The 13,333-nt window shown below is 37.0% G+C and overlaps 1 protein-coding gene across 3 annotated transcripts; it reads right to left on the reverse strand.

The window, feature by feature from the left end:
• Window positions 1-3,771: 3,771 nt before the first annotated feature.
• Window positions 3,772-13,011, reverse strand: LOC139119938 (uncharacterized). Of its 3 annotated transcripts, none has more exons than XM_070683900.1 (12): window positions 12,919-13,011; window positions 10,949-11,196; window positions 10,591-10,647; window positions 9,331-9,447; window positions 8,387-8,503; window positions 7,995-8,118; window positions 7,537-7,724; window positions 7,069-7,125; window positions 6,303-6,419; window positions 5,463-5,579; window positions 4,706-4,829; window positions 3,772-4,402 (listed from the first exon to the last, which is right to left on the reverse strand). In XM_070683900.1, the coding sequence occupies exons 2-12, from the start codon at window positions 11,183-11,185 to the stop codon at window positions 3,792-3,794; spliced, it is 1,866 nt and encodes a 621-aa protein (XP_070540001.1). In that variant the 5' UTR covers window positions 11,186-11,196; window positions 12,919-13,011; the 3' UTR covers window positions 3,772-3,791. The 3 variants fall into 3 exon arrangements, with proteins under 3 accessions (XP_070540001.1, XP_070540011.1, XP_070540019.1); XM_070683910.1 differs by lacking the exon at window positions 12,919-13,011 and adding an exon at window positions 11,665-11,941; XM_070683918.1 differs by lacking the exon at window positions 5,463-5,579.
• Window positions 13,012-13,333: the final 322 nt, after the last annotated feature.

Here is a 13,333-nt window from a genome sequence, read left to right on the forward strand (position 1 = left end):
GGCATTATGAAATGTTATTAAAACGAAATTTCTGGTACCTACAAAATAAAACCTTTAGGCGTTAACTTACCTTACCACAAAACAATCACCTTGCTTTGAGGGACTGAAGAGGATAACTTTCTCAGTGAGAGGTTCACCTCTCCCTTCAGTTGCATCTACCAATAGTTAGCATAAAGAGGAACAATTGCCAGCAATTCACCAATCTTTAAATTTCACATTTTCGGAAGAAATGGGAGTGGTCATATCTGTACAGCTTTGTCTACAGTTTTAATGGGCACATGCCTGCTATTTGCACTTCACAAGCAGGAAGGCGATAACTTTTAGCTAAGAGAATACCAGGCAAGAATTACTATACGACTTAAAGTCTGATTGCTATCATTTACATTTTAATTAAGAAAGTGTCAAGGATGACTTATAATCCAGTAAATGTCAAAGTTTCATTTGTCCCGATATATTGAAGTCAAATGTCAAATTTACCCCGTGACGTTCTACAGTGAGTTAGAGACCGATCAGCGGTAGTTTTAATATATTATTTATATTATATATATATATATATATATATATATATATTATATATATATATATATATATATATATATATATATATATATATATATATATATATATATACATACATGTATTTGCCTTCCTTGGTTCAATGAAACTTGGTTCCTTGTTTCAGCACCAAATTATGAAGGACAGACTCCGTGTTTTCCGCAATGGTTGTCATACAGGTTGATTGCAGAATGAAATGGGACCTCGTGTCAATTTTGTATTGTGTTCGGAGCAGTGGAGCGTCAATATACACTCTTTAAACAAAGTGAGTTGTTATGTATCCGGCTCAAAAATTAGACTCTAAATGATGCTGGTGTTTCCGTCAATCATTAAAACCATACTAATCTAATCCGTGTAGAATTAGATATTGTTAGCTTTAGATGTTCATACAAAATATTAAGGTGCAAAATTTGTCGATGAAAAGTTTAGTAAGTGTGCAAAGCTAAATTTATTTCAGTAATCGAAATTGGCTTTATGCAATTGTAAACACCCTCAAGGGTACGTATTCATATTTTGTGCAAACTACAGCTAAGAGCGGATACTTAAAGTTGATATGACTTTTCCAGTCTCGTGATATTCTCTTGACCCTTCATTGGTTTCCTATCGACTTAAGTGTCGTTCATTTCACCGCTATTACTCCTTGATCTTGCACCTTCCTGCTGAAAACCTTTCCTTCCTTTTTCTGAAAAAATATGTGCGAGAATTGATAAATTGTACCAAAGACAGCGATCGATCAAACATCATTTACCTGTGATGAGGTGGACATTCTGAACTATAAAATAAATCCACTTTTATTCATCTCAAATTCTGATACAGTTCAGACACCTTAGATAGCGAGGGTCGGCAAAACTGGATTTTTGCAAATCGTGCGTGGCTCCAGATCTGTAAATAATTTCCCAATTGGCTACTATCGAAGCTTTGAACTAATTTGTAGTTAAAAATGTTGGACGGGCTCAAATCATACCTTTACAGGTGTTAGCCTTATGCCGAAGTGAGCATTAAATGTGCAGTCACCTGTAATCTAAATATGCCCATATATGGTCAAAGGAGCGTTCCTTGGTATTAAAATGCCTATGTGATGGCGCTGTTTTTAAAAAGTAGCTACCCGCTTAATAGCTGTGATTGGTAAGATTTTCTCTTTCCATGGGAACTGTGGCAAAAATTGGCAAAAATTGGAACCGCTGACAGTATACCTTTAAGGCAAAATGCGCCTTCGCGACATACTTCGGACTCTCAAATTTGTGCTTTACTTTTCGGATCTACTGCTTTGAGGAAGGCGGGGCTCATTTTCAATGTCGTGAAGTCAGTATATGTATTGCACCGTCATATTTTTGTGAATATCAAAAATTCGATTTTTTCCGTAAAGTAAACGCAAGGAATTCAGCCACATTAAAGTATCTTGTTTCCACATTCAAAACCATTGCATGAAACACAACTAACTTCAAACTCTGTGATTTTCACTTTGCTTTTATTCTCCTGAATTTCATTATTTCTGCTCCATTACTTATCTTCTGAAAAGTAGCGTATGTACGAGGATGAACGTTAACGTGAATTTCAAGCTGACGGAAGTGCGCCATTCACTACTGTCGCCACACGAGAGTCATTCAATCTATTGTTTCCCATTCTAAGTTTTGCGTGAAACACAATTAATGTATTTTGGGTTTTGGCCATTTAGGTTTTGCTGAGTCGTTAACGTTAAAGTTTGATTAAAAAGAAAAATAATGTAAAATAACGTTATAACGGTAGATTTGCTTGACCTATCGGTATGTGTACCCGTGCTACAGTATATTATTATTCGTTCCTCTTACAATCGAACTTTCACTGTAAAGAATCAGCAAAATCTAAATGACCAAAAAACAAAATACATGAGCAGTAGCTGTAATAATATCTTCTTCTATCTGGTAGAAATTCTGAGGTGTTTCAAAGCTCTCACGACTAACCTAATGCGGTTTTACATTTTCCTTTCTTGCCACTGATATTGGCATTTGAATGTCTCCCGATTCATTACAAACATTTCTCTCAGTCGTAATAGCAATATAAAATTGAGATATCATTACACCTTTATGGAAACAGAAACGGAAGATAACTAGTGCCAAATGTGTTATGAATTTCTTATTTATTCATCGAAATTATTTGCTTTAATATCGTTTTCAAACCTTCAACATTTTAGAAATACTGGCTTTGCATAACGAAAAGACGGTTGAAGTAAGACTGAACATCCTGATTGAATTTTTTCTTAAGTACTGTGAAAAAAGTTAATAAAACTAAGAAATGAAATTCAAATGTAGTTACATACACGTAAACACGACCAGGATGATTTTTGAGTTATTGCATTGTAGTGTAAAGTATTGCATTTGTTTGTTTCCATTGTTTATGGCACATGTAATATTATAATCACTATTTCTATCCAGATATAAAATACTTTGTATGATAAAGACAAAGAAAAAGTAAATGTGTTGATTTCTTGCCCCTTCCATCGCTATGTACACGCCGTAAAATAGTTCCAATCTTATCTATAAAAGTTAACAAACTGGTTACATCAAAGCGATAACCCGGTTTGATAGTTCGTAGAAACACGAAGTGAGAAAAGTTATGAATGTGCTCTCCATGGTGATGGAATTGAAAATTAAGGTAATATGTCTTGAAATAATATTTGTAATGATTGGAACTATTTTAAAGCTCTTTGTCGCGTTAACTATGATATGAGGGCAGGAGTGTTCTGTGCCCCGGCATTTACTTACTAATTACTCAGATTTCATGATGTAACTATCCTATGCATTGCAAACGCGTTCTATATACTTAACAAAATATATATTGACTGTTCCTCATTAGAATTAAACGTTCTATGAGTGCTTTAGCACTGTAACCTCTATAATCTTCTACTGTTATTATGCTGTTCAAGATAACACAAAATTATTTCAATTTGGATTGACAATCATTTCACGTTATATTTGTCTGACATATATTTTCCTGAAATCTACAAAGATATAGTGAAGCTTTTGCTTTGTCTTTGGTTGCTGTATCTATCTATCTATCTAGTATATATATATATATATATATATATATATATATATATATATATATATATATATATATATATATATATATATATATATATATATGTATATATATATATGTATATATATATATATATATATATATATGTGTGTGTGTGTGTGTGGTGTGTGTGTGTGTGTGTGTGTGTGTGTGTGTACTGCTAAAAAGCTGAATAGATTTTAGCCATGCGATTCGTTCTCAACCAACTGTGCTTCCATGTTATCGACCACATAGTACTCTGGGGGAGGCGACGAGGCCGAGACATTGCTCACGCTTGGACTAGTGCCTCCTACGATGGCGATACCACGGGGAGGATGCTGTTGCTGACGAGTGGGTGCGGCATGTGTGGTGTCGACATGACCCAGTTGCTGTGGTGGTGGAGATTGCTGCGATTGAAGTGGCTGCGATGGAGGTTGCTGCATCTGCTGGGGCTGTGTTCGCTGCAACTGCGGTGGTTGTTGCTGAGGAGGAGATTGGTGCAAACTTAACGGCTGCGATTGCGGTCGCTGCAGCTGTAGCTGTGTCGGCTGCTGCAACTGTTGTTGATATGGCAGTGTCTCTATCTGCTTAGACGGTTGGGATTGCTGAGGTGACATACGTGACTGTGTGTGCCGCTGCCTCTGCCGCCAAGCAGGTTGTTGTTGTAGCGCAGGATGTTGTTGTGATTGTTGTTGAAAATGCATTGGTTGCGGCTGACGGACTGTGGGAGATGTCCCTTGCTGGGAAGTAGATGTCCAAGTATTCTGTGGTACCGTTGGAGATGGGATCGTGTAAACCTGTTGTTGTATTACTGTGTTGTGATGTAAAATAAAATAAAAATTAGAAATGTTTTACTGCCAAACTGTGCAATACTCATCTTGTGAATTTCAATTTATTTGGAATTTAGTTACCTATTCTTTAGATTACCATTGTGAGAAGGAACAAAATATGAAAACATAATTTGTCATTAATTATGCTCTCATATTTTTCATGACTGTCATATTGACTGACTAATATAAGGCACCCTCGCCTTTCCTTTTAAAGAATGATTACCATGTTCGAAGTGTAAGCTTATCACTCATAAAATTTGGATATATCTACGTCAAAGCCTTACCTCTCTGTCTGGCATCAAACTGGGTGTTCCCTGACAATGCATAAGGATTACCAATCACGTGACCTTGTTCTGTTGGCACTCTGTGTTGAGCAGTTTGGTCATGCATTGAAACGCCATACATAGACTAGGGGGTAACAGAAAACATCACGTGATTTTGAATAATTTCTCGAGTTATGATACTGCCTGAAGAGCAAGCATATTCAGGTTTGATTTCGCATATACGCACATACATAAAGATAGAGAGTAAAATGGTAATATATATGTACACACACAGTACACAAACACACATACAACCATAGACACACCCACACAGACACAGACACAGACACACACACACACATATATATGTTTGTGTTTTGCGTGTTTGTGTCTACGAACAGTCCATAAATGCATACATACATACATACATACATACATACATACATACTACATACATACATACATACATACATACATACATACATACATACATACATAATACATACATACATACATACATACATACATACATACATACATACATACATACATACATACATACATACATACATACATACATACATACATACATACATACGTTTGTCTTTCATCCACTACCTATTTACCTATCTATCTGTCGGTCTGTCTGTCTGTTATCTATCTCATTATCTTTCAGTCTATGCTTCCTCTGTGTATCCCCGATCTATCTTTATAGAAAACAAGTGACTTGAACATTATAAACGACAAAATTTAATTTTATATAACATACTCCACTCACGTTTTGGTTTTTGTTACAGCAAACTGCTCTGCAGCAAATAGCTGATGCAACGATAGCAACAACAGCTTCTGCAACAGCCACTGACACTAGAAGAACATCAACCACTAGGCGCCCTTCCTGTTAAAGAAATCGCAGTAGTGACAAGGTAAAGGGGTCTGTTCATTGCTAAATTGCATACGTCGATGTCGTGCAAGCCATAATTACTTAAAGAACGTCAGTAGATTTGTGTAGTATTGGTTGTACACCTGTTCTACCCTTACACCTAAGTAAAAATCTCTGACGGCTAGTATGAATACAGACCACCGAATTTCTTTCAGATATCAATTGTAAAACTTACTCTCTGTAGTTATGAGAAAGGGGAGACTAGACATCATACCAGCAAAGCTAAAATTTCTCATATTCCCAGAACAGGAGAAAAACTTCAAATGACATTGACTGTTAGCTACATATCTGATGAACTGAAAAGTACCATATGAGGCAAGTTTCTTCTGGTTTTGTTTTAGATATTGTACAATGTATATTATTATGTCTTCTCACTGATTTTTTGTAAGACTGCAATTTGGTCACTTGTACCGGAAGAAGCGCTGCCTTCAGTCTGGGTATGCATTTGTGTTTGCATGTGATTGTTGTTTTAATGTTTTGTTGATGTAGGTTTTTATTGCACGTACCTGGAATTGTGTCAGTGTTAATAAATTCATTTGCTGTTGCATTAAGTTTTTATATATCGGAAAGACAACGCTAGAACATTTATGTAACACAGCCAAACTCCCTATGCATGGAAAGATATAAAAAAACACAACTTTAAAGCAATGTCGGACGTCGTACAGTTAGAATACTTACAGGATTGGGGCAGAATGTACAGCTGCGTTCCCAGGTTGCCGCCACAGTACTGATAACAAAGAGACAAGTCGCAAAGACGCACGCCGATATTATTGACAGAACCATGAAGGCTGTGATCTGTGACGAGTGTTCAAGAATAGAAGAAAGAATTTTATAAGTCTAGTCCAGGACATGAGTAGTAACCTTACAGTGAGTAATGTCGGAAGGTTCTACGTGGTTTGAAAATTCGGAGTGTGCAGCCCTTACGCCCATATATAGTGGACTACACTTCTATGGGTGTGAACGACAAACGCACATGCGGGTGGAACACAGTACATGTACTGTATCCAGGGGGTTTCTGTGAAAGATGGTTTCAAAAATAATACTAGCATGTTAAGTGACTGACGAAACATTCGCGTAACTTTCTTGCGACTGAAACAACTTAGGTCATATAATATACACCACTATCACATACTACACATAAACTCTGCGTATGTATTCGTCATACATGTCCTTTTCGCTGTAAGTCGTCTATGCCTGAGACCTAAACAAGTCTATGTGTAAACGAGGTTAATGTGTTTCACATATTCAGTGTAAGTTGTATGGAATAGGGCTAGGAGTACTTTTATGGTACTTTGCACACAGACATTTGCCGTTAAAAACAAAAAAGAAACGACCTGCTGCCATATATGCGCCAAGTCTAGAGAGGGGTTTTACGATCGTTGGAATAAAGAATATAGTTCACATCCTGATTATATCGTCTGTGGATATAATAAATAGAACTCACCGCTCCCGTTGTTTTCTTAGCTGCCGATACGAGTCCAATAATTCCTGTGATTACAAACTGCAATTAATGAGACACGTTTATGAAGTAACAATCAGGAGAACAATGTCTGAGGGGTTGAAGTATACTATCAGTAGATAAAACAATATGTCTTTATTATAACTGTTCAAACATTTCCGATTAAGACATTATTGTTGGGAGTCATACCGCATAACGACAGATAATGTTGTTTTCTATCTCGTTTTGAGAGTATAATACCTGCAATGAAATGATGGTCTTTCTCGTCAGCAAAGAAGAAAAGATTTGAAAAAAAACTATGTGTTCTGCTTCTTGGACACCGAAATACCTTCAGGACTAAGTGTTGAACTTTGATGTGTAATAATAATCGGAAGGTTATTATGGTTTATAACGCCTCGGGTACGCGGGTTATAATCAATGTCAGATTGTGTTGATAGGATCAGGTGTACTTACAAAAGCACCACACCATATCCCAGTGCCGATATGAGACAATTCACATTTGATGGCGATGGCGGCTATTCCCAAGGATATGGCGGTTAATCCAAGAATAAATTGACAAATACTTAGGCCTGCGGTGGTGCGATGCGCGAAGCCTTCCCTAGCGCCATAGTTTGAAGCAGTCAACTGCAGTGGAGCATGGTCTACAAATCAACATAATGCTTTGTTTAAAAACTATTCAAAATGCATGTTTGCTTTTGTTTTTTCAGAATGCTCATACTTGACAATAATGTTTCACGGTAGCATAATACCAAATAATACAAAACAATGAAACTCAATAATTCCTCTGTACTCATATTGTGCTTGACATTATTTAAAAAGTCACACCACCGAATCAGTGCTAGCAAAAATATTATCAATATAAACCTAATATTTTCATTATATTGTTACTGAAAGCAATCACAGTGCCTTACTTGTCTGTCTGGCATTGTACTGGATATTTGTGGACGATGCATAAGGATTGGTTATCACGTGACTTTCTTCCATGGGAGCTCCTGTTTGAAGTGTTTGGCCTTGCGCGGAGAAACCATAGAATACCTGGAATATCAGACATACCATACAGGTAGGTAGGTAGGTAGGTAGGTAGGTAGGTAGGTAGGTGTAGGTAGGTAGGTAGGTAGGTAGGTAGGTAGGTGTGCATGTATGTATGTATGTATGTATGTATGTATGTATGTATGTATGTATGTATGTATGTATGTATGTGATATATGCGTATACAATTAACACGGTCTTATAGGGCATGTCGAACGTATAATTAACTATAGTTTTTCATTAACACCTTCTGTTATTCCATAACGCTACTCACCTGCTGAGGTTTGTTACAGCAAACTGCATTGCAGCAAATAGCAGACGCTACAATGGCGACAGCAGCTTCTGCGACAGCCACTACTGCCAGAAGAACATCAACGGCAAGCCGTCCTTTCTGAGGAATTGAAAAGCAAATTCTTTGTTACGGCATTGATGTTTAGAGATGTAGTGTTAATCAGACACAAAGAAGAAATGTAAAGACATTAAAGCGAAAAGTACATTCTCAATCTGGCCAACGAAATCTAAACAGTCAATTTTCCTTTTGTGTACCACATTGAGCCCTTCATACTTGGAAGAAAACGTTAAACAGTATAATTGTATAGCTTTTCTGTGGTAGATTTTTCTGTGGTCGAGGAGGTTTAAAGAAATCAAAATGATATCCAGTTCAATTATACTTCAAACTGTTATAGCCATGTATTTAGCATATCATCGTGACAGCCAGGGCCATGTTTCACATGCCTTGTTCATGTGGCCTTATGACTTATATTGACAATTTTAAATTAATATGACACCCAGAAATCGAGCTATTCAACATGTTTAGAAATTCATTTTCTCACTTTTCTAAGGCTATTAATATGCGCGCATGTTTAGAATTTATGGTCACGTCTGTTAGATAATTAGACTCAAACTCCATGTGTGCAGCTGGAAATCAAACAACGTAGAAAAACACTTTATTATAACACAAGCCCAAGGTGATAGATCGGCGATCAACATCACACTTTCCTTCTAAGAATTCAGAGATGCACATCGCATATGACACACACTTTTGAAACTTGCCAAGCGTTCAAACTGTGCCTAGTTTGCAAAATGAATATATAATGTTTTATTTTTTTTATGATTTCCATGCTTTGCCATTAGGTTCATAGATACGTATTGCAGGTCAATATACACGAATCATAGAGCTTCCTCGCTGCGTCACAATGTGTAAGGTTTAATACTTACAGGGCTGCTACAATAATAGCATCGATATTCTCTGGTCGCCGCCACAACACTGATGACAAAGAGCATCGTCGCAAAGATTGCCGCCGATGATATTGACATAATCATGAATGTCGAAATCTACAGACAAAAATGTAACAATCATGTCAATGGTTACAGCAATATTAACTTTGCCAATTCTATGAAAATTTTTCATCGAATCAGCAGGAGCTGACAGGACCAACATATCATCCAGATACTTTTCGATGTTCATGTCCGTGATTTTGTTGTAAATATTAATATTCGTTTCGGCAAGTGGTAACACATTATTTAGTGTTACTTTTACACGAAACGCTTCCACTTGGATGACAGCAATACAGTTGTACGCTATCTTCACGGAGTTGGATGAAAGCGTGGCATCTGCGCATGTGTGGTGGGGTGAAGGCGATAGGGACGTTTCAGTCGAAATCACCGACTCTGAAAATCGCGATTAATCCACTACAACTCCATAATTCTATATAGTCTGGTGTCCTGTCCCATTTCTACAGCTGGCTGCGCTGCCTATTTCCGCGAGCAGCACAGCCAGAGGTAGAAATGAAGTAGGGGACTAGAATACATAATTTTACTACATCGCATTCAGTTCAAGAATTAGTTTGATTTACAGACTTTTACCAAGTCTAATAAATATCTATCATCTCTAAGCGTACGTCATCTATGCCTTGATCGATAATCGTTGGTAAAAATATCTTGTGAAACCGGGAGTGCAAAAACTTATTTTGTTCTGTTTACACGCATTGTGTTGTTGATTTGATTTGTTGGGTTTTTTTTTGTTTTGTTTTATATTTTTTGGGTTTCTGGTTGTATATAAAAGATGAGTCAGGCTTCGGAATTGTATTATCAGAAAGTTCTTGATTTTATCGCGAGATCACCTCAATACTGTATAGGCCTTCCTGTAATTTTTCTGCTTGTCCTTTGAGGATGAAATTTATTGAAGCGAAACTTGAACCATGATAATTTTGCAACTGACTTCATTACCACAAAAACTTTTGAACCACAATCTAGTGGAAAAAGTATCAAACATTTATAATCTTCGAATGAGAGACCGAATTACTTAACTATGTAATTTTAAATGTATCACAATTGTCCTGCGGTATATAAGTAAAAAGTCTGAATTCTATTCCGAGTAAATCTGATGTATACGCAACCTACTGAATTGGATGAGGGTTTATTTCTTACAAGAAACCCTAAACTACGATCATCTGTCATATGATTACTTTCACTTACCATTCCAGAGCTCTTTTTCGATGCGGTTACCAGTCCGACAATGCCGGTGATTGCAAACTGGAATAAATAAGGTCCGATTAGAAAGGTTACAAGAAGAATGCATAATTCTATTATATAGAAAAATGCCTTGAATAAAAAAGTGGTTTTTTATATGCTTTTACCCGGTAAATACGTTACAGTTTCTAATTCATGTTTAGGATAAATGTCCACAGTTTAAGTGTTCTGTTCATATAAGACTAATTCGACAACATCCATAGGAAAATATGTCTTGAACTTTTTTTTAAATTTTCACAGAGCAAGGTGAACAATGATTGAAAACGTGTTATACACATAGATATAAATTTCGAAGAGTGCTTACGAAGATACCGCACCATATCCCTGTACCGATATAGGCCAGTTGACAACCAATGACGATCGCAGCTATTCCCAAACACACGGCTGTTCCGCCAAGAATAATCTGACAAATGCTCAACCCGGCGGTAGAACGATGAGCGAAGCCTTTCTTGGTACCATCGTTTGAAGTGTTGCCATGTTGCGAGGAATACCCTTGCATCACTTGTATCTGAGGCTGGTTTTGTTGTGGATACCGCTGCATTTTGATTGCAACTGTGAACAAATAACAATGATGGTGACAAAATGGTCTCTCAGGCTACACTCAATGAAGATATCATAATCAATGCTAGCCAGAATAGGACATCGATGGTGTGTTACACATTAACTTCTGATATTTGTACTGTAAACCTTAATGGCCAACGATCGCAATGATGCCAGATCAATGCAGTTGACGCTGATGTCTAATTGACAGTGACTGCTGACGCTTGTCTATGTCATACATAGTAGACCAGAATCTTTAACAATCGTACCTTGAGGCTAGACCAAACAAACAGTGAACCGCAGATGAACACATGACGCAATCATGTGAACTAACTTCAGTAATGATTTTCATCAGCACGTGTCGCAATAAGAAACCATGGGAAGCGAATAATCTGGTCCTATAGATGTATCAAATGTCCAATATCAATCTAATGGAATGTTTTATGAATGTAATACCCCATATCGTGAGGGTGGGCTTACCTATGTATAACAGTCGTCACCGTTGATCTATCTGCATTCACAGAGATACTAATTAACGTAACCTTTACTTCACCTCTTAAGTTATGACGTCGTTAGCTGCTGACTCGCCCATTATTTTGTTTTGACCCGCTAAACTATTGAACAGTATATATGATCACCTCTCTGTTTTTATACGAATTTTCAGAACAGTTTTGGCGACCATCCCTGTGCAATGAAAGCTCTGTGAGCCGTAACTTTCGAAGAATTTTCCGTCATTGTTCATCTGTTTGTAAAGCACTATAATTCTTGTTCTATGCCAATGATCAATATCTAAATGTCCGGTGTTTAAATTGTCAATACAGCTTGTATTGGCGTGTTATATCCTATCTTATTAAAACAAATTGGCCGGGGCTAAGATTGATTTGTCTACAATAACACCGCGCATTATATCATAATGTCATCTTCAAAAGGCTAATGCTGCCTAATTCAACACACTTGATAAAAATCAGCAACGAAGTGTGCTTGTTCCATACACCAAAAGTCAAGAAATGTTCAAGTTCTCGAATGTAAAAACTACAATGTCCCTTCAAGGTAACAGGTGTTTGTGCTAAGTCTAAATTGCAGCATATTTTTAGTCTTTGAGCTTCAAATTTTACCACAAAATATTAATCCACTTATTGTATCAGCAGAAGTAATATTAACAGGACGATGTATAACAAGCCATTCTATGATAATTATAAGGATAAAATATCAAATAATGATAAAAGATAATCAATATTTCGCAAAATGATGACAGTATTATTTTATAGTTCCCATTTTCATAGTATTACAAACCATTTTGGGCTTAGAACTAGACTTGATCTAAATATGGTGACAATGCTCCACTTGAAATGACAGGTCATGTCAAACGTTTACTCGTCTTATCATACAGTCGTTCCCCATGTACGCCATTCTACCCAACCCTGATTTTTTGTGGAATCACTGATTGCTTAGGCTGCCCAGTTATTTTTCAATTTCAATGAAAAAACATTGTGACTTTGGATTATGATTTGTCCAATCGACACACTAGGTACAAAACAATTTGTTTTCCACTCTGGACATCTGCACTGAGGTTAGCTTGGTTTGTCGTAACCTAGATATTGCCTGCGATCAACATACAATACGAATTGCACCGTTACCACGGTATTAACCTTCTGCGATCCAAAGGTGTCGACAATCCAAAGAATCAGCATCCCGTCAGATATAATCGTAATACAGTTCCTTTGTTCAACTTACCTGTAAGATGAGAAAGTCGAGTCGTCCTACTGCTCTTCTACCCTAATCTCAGACACATATGACGTCACGAGTACCTCTATCATTACAAATATTTTACTGTTAATGTAGAGCCCCCGGGTTACTGCTTTTTTGTTCACTAGCTTCTGTCTTGTCTTGCCAAATGGCTATGCGATATGCAAATACTCGTCTTTACGTAGATAGAATAAAAATCAAATCATGCCCAATGCGATCACGTCTCCTCCCCTTCGTCCCATCCTCTTACTTGATTCTATACAGAAACTGCGTGCACGAAGTGGTCTTGGCTGGAGAACAAGTAGCAAGATCAACCGAATGTGATACGGACTAAGCATCTTGATCGATGCTTGGAATGTATTATTATAGAGTTCTACCTGCATAATTGTAGTGGTGATGAAAC

The sequence above is a fragment of the Ptychodera flava genome, chromosome 2, assembly GCF_041260155.1.
Source record: "Ptychodera flava strain L36383 chromosome 2, AS_Pfla_20210202, whole genome shotgun sequence".
NCBI classification, from domain to species: Eukaryota; Metazoa; Hemichordata; class Enteropneusta; family Ptychoderidae; genus Ptychodera; species Ptychodera flava.